At 40.9% G+C, this 12,969-nt stretch overlaps 1 protein-coding gene across 4 annotated transcripts in view; it reads left to right on the top strand.

The window, feature by feature from the left end:
- rap1gap2a (RAP1 GTPase activating protein 2a) overlaps positions 1 to 12,969 on the top strand; it is a 78,366-nt gene that overhangs the window by 48,416 nt on the left and 16,981 nt on the right. For 3 of the 4 annotated variants that reach the window (XM_053422427.1, XM_053422426.1, XM_053422432.1), the window contains one exon: positions 6,532 to 6,616. In XM_053422427.1, the coding sequence (XP_053278402.1) occupies positions 6,532 to 6,616 (85 nt within the window). Of the gene's footprint in view, positions 1 to 6,531; positions 6,617 to 10,279; positions 10,393 to 12,969 lie in introns of those variants that run through there. The other variant, XM_053422429.1, reaches the window with a different exon arrangement.

Raw genomic sequence — 12,969 nt, 5'->3', positions numbered from 1 at the left:
AATTCTACATAGCTGTCGCCATCTTGATTCGCTTCTTCCGTTCACAAAGCATTCACCAATTCCCATATATCCCTTCGTTTTTAGGGGGGTCCTGAATACACTACGGTTGAAGGGGTGTTATAAGGGCTAGATGGCCCATAATATAAATTATACCGATTCTGTCTCAGCGGGCAATCATGTTGTTTAACCCTGTTTTTATAGCATCAAATAACTAATTGAAATCAAACTTACTTAGAAAATTAACAAACATCAGTGTATTCATAATTAACTAAAAGGACCGAAACCATTTTTGAGAAAACAATTATTTTAGGTGTTCTTTGCCTCATATTTTATTCCATTTCTATTCGTCCATCTTTATATGCAGACTATCAGATGTGAAAATGCCTGAAAGGAGTACAAACAAAAAACCCGTCAGCGTCTCTGCTCAGCTTCTCTGTTTGCATGTGTGTGTCACGTATAACGCAAACCTTAGTCTGAACTACTAAGAACATTCATTCACAAACACACACATTGTCCATTTCCTCTCTTCTACTCCATCAGCACATTGGCTCCATGAAAAGGATATTTACTTGCTGCCAGCTCTGTAGTTGAAGGACCAATTACTTTTGTACACTTTCATATATAAGTTTACAGAAGCAGCATGTCTCTGGTGTCTTCTCTCTAGACACATTGCTCCCCTGTTCCTCATCACCCCCTCACTGTCTGTGTCTCTTCCGCCTGTTGCTAATGAGTGCGTTGCAGATTTTCTGGCTGGACAGTCTTTTCTCCTGCTGCCATCTTTGTATCTATTCATATCACAATAAGAGAGAGAGGTTCCCGCAGGAAGCAGCCGGTGACTTGGAGCGTCGTTGCCTCCCAATTATTGCTCCCCTGACCTATACACATATCTGGATGCCAGTATTCTCCTGTCAGACAGCTGAGTCATGCATCCTTTTCCCCCTCTCTCTGTGGCGTGGACTCTGTAACTGCAACACTAATAGTTGATGGTGCAGAGGGCATCAAGGACGAACAACAAGGCAAAGTGTTATTAATTTAAATTTCTTCTTTGAGATGTGACAGTTCTCTAATGCAGCTCATAATGTCACAGAATACCTTCAGTCACACGTTTGCTGAATGGAACCCCAAATACTAGGCTGTGTCTGAAATCATCCCCCCCTCCGCTTATTTAGTTTAGATGTGATTTATTAGTTAATTCAACAGCCTTTTAAGTTTTATAGTTTCTGATTAACTATAGTTTTTCTTTCTTTCTTGTCTGGATGAATCACTGAACAGGCCAAATGGGCTCAAAGGCCCAAGGGATCACAGGGCTATCGGTCAAGAGTTTCTGGTTTTAGTGCATACCTTTTGTCATTGGAAAGTTGACCAAACATCTGCAAAGAGAAATAAAACCAAAGGGAAGAGACACAAAGCATCCAGGAAGGGATGAAGAATGACCATAGATACAAAAACAACCACCATTGGACACAAAAGGCTACAAATGACTGTAGAGATATACAAAGCAAAGAACAGAAGTAGGCTGTTATTTTTTGTTGTCATTTAGTGTCTCAGGGTTTTGCTCCTATGCAGCTTGACAGTAGTGGGTTGAACAGGTTACCCAGGGGCCTGTTGTCTCAATATCAATCATATGACTAGACTCTTTAGTGGTCTGTGTACTTAGTTCCGCACAGTAACATAAATCTAGTTTGAAGTGAAGTCTTAATCCTCAGCTTCATTCATTACCTCTGACATGGAGGTTATGTTTCAACCCATGGCCCTTTGTTTGTTTCTTGTGCAAAAACGACAGAAGGGATTTCCATAAAAGTAGGGAGAGTGTTATAAGAATGATAATCACTATTCGTATAGCACTCATCTAAACGAGGTTACAAAAAGCTCCACACAAAAGTCCATGGGAGAGGGAGAGAGAAAGATCAAGAACATCACACTTGAACCCTATGACACTGAGTGTTGTTATGAAAATAATTACAAGTCGCATGTTAGAATTGCTTTCCAGTAAAAACATGTTTTGAGCAGTGATTTGAAGATTGGTAGTGAGTTGGCGACAGAAGTGGGGGGTATGTGCCCAGAGGAGTTTGCTTTATTTCCTCAATAGTCTCACTGCTTTTTGTACACACCCACAACGAGGGGGATCACTACACCTGGCATTCTATTAGTTGGGGAGTTTTGAAAGGGTTTTGCTACAGCAGAAGTGAAATCCGGATTAGACAATTCATGGGCATGCAAAGCAATGTCAGCTTGGGGAGAAGAGCTGAGGCTGTAGCACAGAAAATCTGTCTAAGAAAAGAGAAGTTATCCAAAGTTATATGAAGCAACAGGCATCACCTTTCCCTACATGTCTCCTGTAACATCAGCCTCTTAAAGTGCTCATCAGAGCTGCGACTGTCACGTCCAATTGAATTCTGCTGCACAACTTCCTGATTCTCAGTCGACTTTAATGTACGTCAGGGTTGATGAGATGGGATCTTAGGTTCCCTGCCCCCTACGTGCTTGCCATCTCTCGACAGCCCCTCCGCTTTCTCCTTTTCTCTGTGTCCAATTACTGTTGTATTAACTCTATTAGAGAAACCATTAGTTGTGTAATTGGCCAATCAGCTTGAAGACCCAGGCTTCTTATCAAGTTTCATAACAAATATTAAGCCTAACTGGAAACAGGAGTGCGCAACAGCGAGGCCCTGGGTGGCTCTTGCCCGAAACCCTCGGTTCAACCGCCAGCGTTCCGTCAATTATTTATCTTTCCACATCCTCTATCGCCCTGATGCCCCCTTTCCATTCTCTTATCGCTTCTTCCTGTGATCTGTCCATCATGTGGGGGATGTGCAAGATGCTGTCGCTATTTTTTTCTCCTTCCCTACTCTTTCCCGCCCTGTGTCCATGCCTGTGCCATAATGTCCTGCTGTCCCAATCTTATCTGCAGGGTTTAATCAATAAATACAACAACAAAGATGTATCGCGGTTTCTCCCTTCATCTGTGTCTATCCCTCTGCCTCTCAAAAAGACTGGTGCGAACACAGATTACTGCCATCATTAGATAAACATGATGACTGTGTAGATATAATTACTGTTGAATCAACCATAATTAGCAGCAGAGAAATGAAAGCTGGATGAATGACATTCTGCTTTACAACAAAGGTACATCTTGTACATCTTTGGATGTAAATGAAGATCTGCCTTAGTTTTGTCCAGTAGGTTCACAACCACTTAATCTTAGCCCAAGGTGACAGATGCTTAAACTGACTTTCACTTTGTCCTCCAACATCAGCTATTTCCTGAAATCCTTTAAAGAGCATGTCTATTGTTTTGGATGGGTGAGTCTTTCAGAGGTGACTTGCCTGCTCTTGGCAGACTGCCGGGCCAGAGAAAGTCACACAAAGTTAAGCAGCCACTGTGTAGTCAGCCAGTGTTTACTGGGTATTTTTAATAATGTAAGTGTGCTGTAGCGGCTGGGAAGTTTCTGCCAGACTGTGTTTGTACCACCTCAGAGCCAGAGGATTGAAAGCAGTTTGACCTTGTCATTTCATTTCACTGCCCAAGTGTTTGCTTCCTCCAAGCCAGCACTGCAGGCATGAACAGAACAGACCTGATAAAATAGTTCATGAAATAAATCACACATTTGTCCCTTAAAGCAACAAAATTGAACCTTTACCTTAAAGTAGCAGCCTCAAAATCTTAAGTTTGACAGTTCACTGACTTGGAATAGGTAGAAATCCCATTTTCTGAAAGAATTTCCAGAATCCTTTAACTCTTCTAAGCATTTGGAGGAAACGGTATTTTATAAGAAAGAGATTAGAATCTCTTTTTAACATTGTGTGTCCTATTTCAAGCAATTATTATATGACACAAGGAAAATGTAGAGGTTATTTTTATGTTCACACCATGAATTGAGCCAGGCCTTATGTCATTTCTGCTTCTGTCATCGTGCAGTGGATGGAATATTTTTTTAATCCCACTGGTTTGAAGAGGGTTTTTGAAAATATCTTCAGGAGAGAAACATTATAAACGACTTGCCTGGTTTATTAAATGTTAACATGATTTAATTTTTCCTAATTACATTTAGAAAAAAAATTAGTCCAAAACAAGACACAAATTCTTGTCTTTTCTCCTGCATGAAAGTGAGGTGCTAGTCGCCTGCCGCCTCCATGCACAGGATGTTCTTTCTTACCTCAGAACATGCACACCACCTTGTGTGCTCACACTGGGAACATGTTATGGTGTTAATCCCAAAGTGTCTAACCTCAGCTGTGATGTTGCATTTACTTTACTTGATGAAAAAAACAACATCTCATCTATTCCTCTCTCCACACGACTCTCTTTCTGACTCACTTTATCCATGACTTGTTCTTCCTAAATTGTGTCTTTGTTGCCTCCTGTCCCAGTAGAGCTCTCTCTCCCTCCCTCCCTTAATTTGTGGGTGAGGTCAGTCACTGTGACGTAGCTGTTTCATTCCCCCTGAAACAATCCAGGCAGCAAGGACAATAGCCACTTGTCGTCTTCCACTCTCCCTCGTGGACACACACTCTCGCCGAACAGCATCTCTCTGTGTGCAGGTGTGAGATAGGTGTCGTCCTTGTGCTCCACTCAGGGCGCCAAAGAGGGGACAGGGACCGGTGTCTGAAAAAGCTTTTATTTTGCACTGGTCAGTGTCAGAAAAAACACCTACTGACAGTTTCAGTAGTCAGTTACTACTGACTACTGAAAGATCACTGAAAAGCAAAAAATAAATATTTTTCCACTCTTAGCTTATGATGCTCATTCAAACATTGCCCACTCTTGGTCACTGCGAAGTAATTCACTGCCGCAATCAAAAAGACACAGTGGTGTATTGTGTTAGTGATGAGCCTGGTAAAGACATGGTGTGACGGTTCCCTGTATGTTGTGTCTTCCATTTGTTTCTAGGACTGGGGAGCAGAGACCTACTTAATTGGTCATTAGGAGTGATTGACGTGCACCTGGGCCCGGGTGCCAACGCCCTATAAGAGTCTGCTTCCCCAGTCCTTCCCTCTCTGTTCTTTGCAGCTCCATAGCCATGCACACCTTTCAACACTTATGTTGAAACAACACACACCTATAATCCACTCATGCATACACACTCCACCATACGGACTTACTGACTTCCACATCCCATACTTTTATTATAAGTTGAGCACTTGGATTGGTTTGGTTTGATTAAATACTTATTTTGATTGGGAAACTGTTGTCTCCCGTCTTTTTTGTTGTGCAGCCTGGCGCCCCTAGGCCAGGTGCGTAACAATGGCTGTTACGTTCTTTTTCAGAATGAGGAATAGGGTTAAACATGATTTGGGTTTTCTCTGAAGTTGCAAAAGGAGACGGGCTTGCTTGGTCTGGTGTTTTTCCATCTTTATTTTGGTGTTTGTAAAAATGGACCCTGTGGCTGTGACGTTGACTGTCAATGAGAAATCCTGAGTAAATTCAAGGGCTCCACTCCTGAAGGCCTCAAGTTCACTATTTTCCAATTTTCATACTGTGCAATATCAAGTGTCTTTGCTGCTCACAAACAATTCACAATGCTGCATAAGAGAAGACAGAAGGGGCTTTATGGTTCCAGCGAATGAATGGAAAGTAGGGGCGTGTCAATTTCACATTAACACTCAATTAAATCTCTCATCCTGCTCTTCCATCCACTCAATCTGAAGTGATCAGTTACAGCTCTCCACTTGGAAGGGAAACATGGTGCACATCCTGTAAAACCTGATACAAGTTTTGTTTTCACTGTAAAAATGGGAATTGATGACACTCAGTAGAGCCCATACCTCCGCAAAGGCCCAAGAGTCTACTCATGAAACCTCATTTAAATTCACTAGATCCAGGTTTTTAACACACCCATAAATATCAGTACCTTAAACATGTCTTTTTCATCAAGAGTAACAATTCTTGTTAATCTTGAGCTTACTCAGCATAAGGAAAAAAACATCTCAATGTATCATATTTGAAGTTGTACCTTTAGAGATATCACAGCTAATCCTCCTGCTGTCTCCCAGTGGCAACTCAACTTTTCACATGTGGCATCATTAATGTGCTCTCATGCCTCTGAGTACGGCACAAAGAAAAAAGCATAATGAAGGAGAGTGGAGGCCTCTTGTTCCAAACGACTTTTCTTTAAAGTGTCCTTGATGTCCTCTGGGACTCCGGAGAGCCGATACAACTCTTCAATGTGTATTTCCAGCAGACTCGCTGACTCACATACAGATCTATATAAAACCTATATAATCTTTAGGTTGCAGGCCTATACTGGATATGAACTGGACCGACTCAGTTGGCATTCAGACCTATGGAGAGGCAGAACCTGCAAACATGCTGAGTCATATTGGAACATCAGGTCAGAAGTTGTTTTCTAGAGAGAAGAATGACTTCTGAGGTTAAATTAAAGTATTCTATAACATTGTCCTTTATCCAAACTCTGAAAATAAGGGAAGAATCGTGTGTCTGCCTGAGAGGACGGGTGAACAATTTAGAACAATTGTGATGGACTGGAACATCAATAAATAAACCTTCTTTATTGTGTCATCTTCTCTACAGGAAACAGGAGCAGCTGAACATCTCCACTGTGCCTCTGGGAGAATGTCCCCCCTCACCACCCCGCACTGCACCGCCCACCATGAAGGTAGGACAGGACACACATGAGCATTGGTGTTGATGTGCACACATTTGTGTCAACACACACACCCACTATCTTTTTTTTTTTAAAGACATTGATTTACTGACTTTTTCTTTGACAAACTTTGCCCTTTAGATCTTTAAACTAATCAGAAAACGTATTGATTCTAAATATCCTGATGAGAAACCGCTTCAGCAAGCGCAGCAGATCAGAGACTAGCTGCAGTGTCACAACTACTTAAAATTCACAATGTGACACGCATAACAAAACTACAATTAAAAAAAGGAATGTTGTTCTTTCTTACAGTTGACACTGCTTTATCTCTTACATTAATCAGCCACAGCAGTGAAACTGGTAACTGAAACACATACGTCCCATTAACATCTTAGTAAATGAATTGTATAAAGTTAATAGAAGATGTACAAGGTGGTTAGCACTGTCACCTCTCAGCAGGAAGGTTTCCAGTTCGGATTGTGGTTCGGCCCATGTCTGTGTCTGTTGTCTCCAGGGAGCTTCCTCTCACAGGAAACATGCAGATTGGGGTTGGATTAATTAGAGACTCTAAATTGACAGAGGGTGTGAATGGTTGTTTGTCTTTGGCCCTGCGATGCCCCCTGCGACCTGTTCAGGTTGTACCCCGCCTCTCACTGGTCAGCTGGGATTGGCTTAAGTTCCCCATGTGAGACTCAAAAGGATAAGCAGTATGATAATGAATGGATGGGTAATGGAATTCAAGTTTATCACCATACATGATTTTCTTGATTTTTGCTTCTTTTTCATGGGGCAGTTGAAATCAAGTTAGGTCTGATTCTCTTCAAAACAGGTTCTCCATAATTGATGTCCAATCTTTCTCTCACAGACAGTAAACACAACCACTTCACTGTGTAAATTGACTCCCTCAGTTTTGCCATGGCAGCTCCTCTATGCTTAGAGTAATCCTTTTGTCTGTGTATAAATAAATTATATCAATTTTTCTGAAGGCAGAATAATAGCCCAAGATGACAAGCAAATGTAAGAACAGGACTGTGTTCTGTGACACTGCCATACATTCCTTTGATCGCTTCATAATTTTACTCCTTATGACTCTACTACTGTCAGTGTTTCCCACAGAGTGTATTCAGTCTGTTGTGGTAGAGTAGGTGTGCATGCACGTAGTTGGCTAGCTGTGTACGTCAACTGTAACATTTTATGGGGTTTCCTTATTAAACTCTGGCGGGGCAAATTAGAATATGGCGGGCTGAGTTTGGAGAACTTGAGCTGCACACTGTGCAGTCGCTTTCAAGGTCATGACCTTGCTTGTTTTTACTTCTACAATGATTTGGAGCCTTTAGGTTGGTTTGGCTCTTTCCAATCGAATACTGTGTTTTGAAAAAGGAATTGCAGTTGAAATATGGTAGTACAGGCTGTCCTGACCACAAATTGTCAAGTTCAGTCAAGAGGATCCTCTTTCTCGTGTTGTCGCATTCATCCATCCATTATTGTGCACATGTAGAGAAAACATTTAATAATCTATATGATATTATGAGGTGTAATGGTTGCAGACGTACATTGCTGATGAATTTGTCCTTCCTGTTTCCTCCAGCATGTTAAAAGAGGGGATTCATTTTGCAGTAAGGCAGATTAAGAAATACAGAAACTGGCTCCTGCAGAATGGAGCCCCTTGTGTAGCATGTCACCTTGAACTAAGCCATCATTATTGAACCAGCTTACGACAACACAGAGGGAGAAAGTACAGAAAAGAGGAGAGTCAGACAGGGATAAAGTTTGCTCAGTGGAATATATACTGTCAGGCCAGGGCAAAAAAGAGAAAAATAATAACCTAAGACTGATATGATGAATGAGCAAAACACAGATCAAACCTTAAAGGATCAATTTCCTACTCAGTGCTCAGCTGATTTCTGCCAATTATAAATCACCAACCCACAGTTTTTCTGAAAGTTACAATAACATACAATCATAGTTCCCATTAAATTAAAGCCTAGACTTATCAGATTGTGGTTGCTGTCTGCACGAAACAAGAGAAATTAAAGGTTGTGGAACAAAGCAAATGTGATTCTTAGGCTCATAAATGAAAGATTAAATCTGAAAGTCTAAATGCAGTAATATTGACCAAAGCATTCAAAGAAGTCTCCACCCCTTCACTGTTAGTTTTTATACACAACGATTTCAATCTGGTCCTGTGTTATGCGTGTTACAACGTACTTATTTGCATTGCCCTACCAATACAGTGGCCATAAACACAAGCCACCTGGATGGCCAGAGTGGCAATAGAAGTTTATAAAGTTTATAAACCTGGTACACAGATGGCTACTATGCTATGCAGCTGTTTGTAGTACGCTCAAGACTTTATATAAGCAAACAGAACATGCTTTAAAAAGTCAAAGTAAGGAAATGTTGTCTCTTTGAGGTATTTTATTGTTTAGGAGAGGTTATCTCAAGGTCAGAGGTCCTAACACTTGTGTGTAAACATCAAAGTTTCAATATTAAGATGGAAAACATTAACAGCTTCCCAAAAGGGAAGCTATCGCCACCTGGTGGCTGGCTGCAGTATAGGCTATATAGATCCTGCCTCCTCCATATTAATGAATGGGACATGGACCAAACTAAAAAGTCTAAGTAAATGTTTTATTTAAGGAGGTTCTGTCAGACAACTCGTGTTTGAAACTTTTATTGCAGCAGCAGAACAGAGTTAGGCGTCTAGTTTCTGACTTCATCACTTCCCCAGAGAAAATAACCTTACCATCGTTTGTATTATAGAGGCTCGTGGATGAGGGGCAGCTCGAGTTTGCTGCCTGAACTAGTTTGCATGCCCCGTTATACTGCTCATTACATTGATGTTTGTGTTCACTGCTTATTTTCCGATAAGATTAGGTTTAATTATTGAATGCTATGAAAACGCTGTGAAACGTCAAGATTGACAGCTGAGGCTGACTCACGATTGGTGGAGCATATGTATTTGCAGGACCTAGCTGTCACGTCTCGGTTGTATCGTCTCTCTGGAGTCCCACGGGACATCAAGGACGCTTTAAGAATAGTCCTTTGGGACAAGAGGCCTCCACTCTCCTTCATTATGCTTTTTTTCGTTGTGCCGTACTCAGCGGCATAAGAGCACATAATTGATGCCACATGTGAAAGGTTGATCTGCTGTGATATCTCTAAAGGTACAACTTCTAATAATGGCGCTGTTTATATTCAAGATATTGGGAGGAAGTGGAGAAGTGTTGCCCATCTTTATCTTCAATCTATGTTGAACATATTAGTTAGCAGTGGTGGAAAGTAATAAAGTATGCTCACTCCAGTACTCAACTTTATTCATGACCTGAGTATTTCTACTCCTGAAGACAAATAGAAAGGGTTAAGTCCTATAATCCAATTTAATTAAAGGTAATGCAGCCTGTGTGTGTTTGTGTGTGTGTGTGCGCGCGCACTCTGTAGTCACACTATTTTAATGTCAACAGTCAACTGGACGCTTCCATTGAGACAGCAGATTATAGACCGTTAGACAGCTGTTAACCCAGACCTACAGAGTGTGTTTGTGTGTATTTTGTGTTGTGTTTTCGTAGTGTGTTGAAATATACACACTGGAATGGCCGCTTTTGTTTCGTTGCTAGCCGCCTGACTTGATTTTCCTGTTTGAGCTTGAGACGTTTACAAGCAAAAATAGAGATGAAAAGTGAGTGGGAGGGAAGTTGTTTAGTAATTGTAGACGGGTGTTAGAATAGAAGTAGGACAGATAGAAGGAAGACAGGGACGGATCAGATGTTGCAGCTGCTGTTGTTAAGGTAAGTCTGTATTTAAAATAAAAAGTCATACACTTTAAAAGTGTGTTTATCTGCATACAAATCCTGCAATTGAAATGAATCTAAGCTAAGAGGATTTTAATAACCTAACTGACATCAGGGCAGCAGAATAACCGCAGTTACAGTCAGTGTTGTGATTGAATTATGGTTATATCTTTTATTCATAGCAGATTTACTCCCACGTTTACAGCATATCACAACAGTATTTCATAACCCAGGGGCCACACCACAACAGTTTTGACTCAGGTATCAATTACAGATGTGTGTCAGTGCATATATGAGCCAGTTTTCCAGATACAGAGCTATGTAACTGTATTTTAATGCACATCTGTCCCCACCTTGTCGTGGAAAGACGTGTGTGTGGATCACGCTGCAGTCATTTGAGAACAGAGCAAACTCTGAGGTGCAGCTAGTCTGAACAAAGCTCTCACACGTTGCAAGCAGAAGTGAAATGCATTTGACTAAACAGGGAGGAACTGTTGAGACTATAACAAGAGCATGATGCTCAACGTGGGAAAAGAAACAAAGCACCTTAGCTGTGTTAGAGTTTTATTTTAATCATATTATAAGTTAAGTGGATATTTATATGTAATATGCTTTTATCCTGAAGATGTCAGGACATGATCATTGCCGTCGATGTGCGACTGAATATGTTCATGACTCCACATGAATATGTATGAATTCTTGCAGCCGCTGAGTGTCAGTCAGTCAGAGAAGCAGCTGATCTAATCTGCCTGCAGTCTGTGGTAGGGTTGCCATGGGAGATAAGAGATGCTGATGTTGTTGCTGGGCAAGAGAGAGAGGGAGAGAAGGAGAGAGACTTTGAGAATAAAAACCGAGAGCGATGGAGAGAAGGAGAGGGAAAAGATAAAGAAATCCAAAACAGCCGAGAAATCCTGAGATGGTTAAGAAAGATAGGAGAAGAAATTAGCAGAATGAGAAACACAGGCGTCTCATGTCCTTGCTGTGGTCTGGTCACTGTATAGTGGAGCTGATGATTTAGCACAGTGTCAGCAGCACAGGAGCCCAAACACACCCAAACAGGCCCAGAGGACCAGCTGCATCAGTGTTTTTTTTACTGGTCAACAGTCTTTAAGGGCGTTATATGATATCTTCATCAGACAGGGAAGAACCTAAGGCTGCAAAATATGGCTTTTAGTCTTTTAGTTCTGTTGATCTCATGTAATTCTATTTAATATTTCACACGCACACACACACAGGTTTGCACAGCTATTATTAGGACTTTGCATTGACTTCCATTCATTGTGGGGAGCCAAACCAAAACCTTATCCCTAACCTTCACCTTAATGTAACTATAATTCACATCTTACCTTTTACCCAATCCATTAGCCCATCTCGTCTAATAATGATTTAGCCTCTGTGGGCGACAGACAATAATTTAGGGATTCTGGTGTACAGCAGATGTCTGGAACAAGACTCCATCTTCAGTTCGCTGTACACTGTTTAAAGAGCTTCTTCTGTCACACACGTTGACGATTCTCCGCACAAAATACAAACAGTGATATTTTTTTGTGTTATACCAGATTTTAGCTGATGTTTATTAGTTGGTATCTTCATAGAAATAGAGACCAATTAAAAAAACTGAGGTATTTTGGTCAGTGTTCCACCTCTTTTGTTCAATTCTCTGAATGTTTACCTGCAGGTTGTTAATATTCACAACATGCAGAAAGAGTTTATAAAGATTAACCCTTAACCTTAACCATGACCATGGTCTAGTAGTCCTGACAAGGTCAGTGTTCATACCGGAAAAAGTCTTGAAGAGGTAACAAATACAAGGATACACACACGGTTAAGTTATAATATGTTAATATTTACTAGTTAAATGTGTTCTAACCAGAAATCTCTTTGATGCATGTGTGTTCGTACATGTGTGGGTCGTACTATTGGTGATGACAGATTTGCGGATTTCCACCAAAGTGCAGGTAACCATTGTGAAGAATAAGCACTCGTTTTTATTACAATGGTTGTGTGACAATGTGGACATTAAGAGTTTTTTACTGCTGGAATAGAGTCATTGAAACGGTTGTAAAACACCACACCTCTTTCACACCCCCTGGTTGAAGAACTGTGGTTCGATGGTGATGCATTTATCTCTCAGTTCCTCTTCTCTATCTTTATTTTATGGTGCTACTGAGTGTGCAGCACCCTGACAGGTGCAGTGTCAGATAGTGCGTGATATTAGTTGTCATATTGATTTACAGTAAGTCATAGTTAAATTTTGTTCATTCAATTTTATTTTGGTAATATTCTGTGAACTGTACAGCAGCATTGAAAAAGGAAACAACAGCGTTTTTGTAGATTCTGTACCGGAACAACTTGAATTTCTTTCTCTCAGTCAGACTTTCTGTTAAATGGACATTTATTTTATGACGGGAACATACATCTATTTCATATGAGTGCATACCTGTATAGTTTAAAAAAGCCTACCCATGCACATTGCATTCACGTGTGATATGTGCACCAAACCTGCAGCACAAACACAAGATGCACGTAGACCATTATCACCCTTAAAGCTTCTATGCGACAAGGTGGAAGCCC

This window comes from Pleuronectes platessa, chromosome 5 (genome assembly GCF_947347685.1).
Source record: "Pleuronectes platessa chromosome 5, fPlePla1.1, whole genome shotgun sequence".
Lineage (NCBI taxonomy): Eukaryota > Metazoa > Chordata > Actinopteri > Pleuronectiformes > Pleuronectidae > Pleuronectes > Pleuronectes platessa.
The sequence above is the reverse complement of the archived record's forward strand: the minus strand, read 5'-3'. Positions and strand labels throughout refer to the sequence as shown.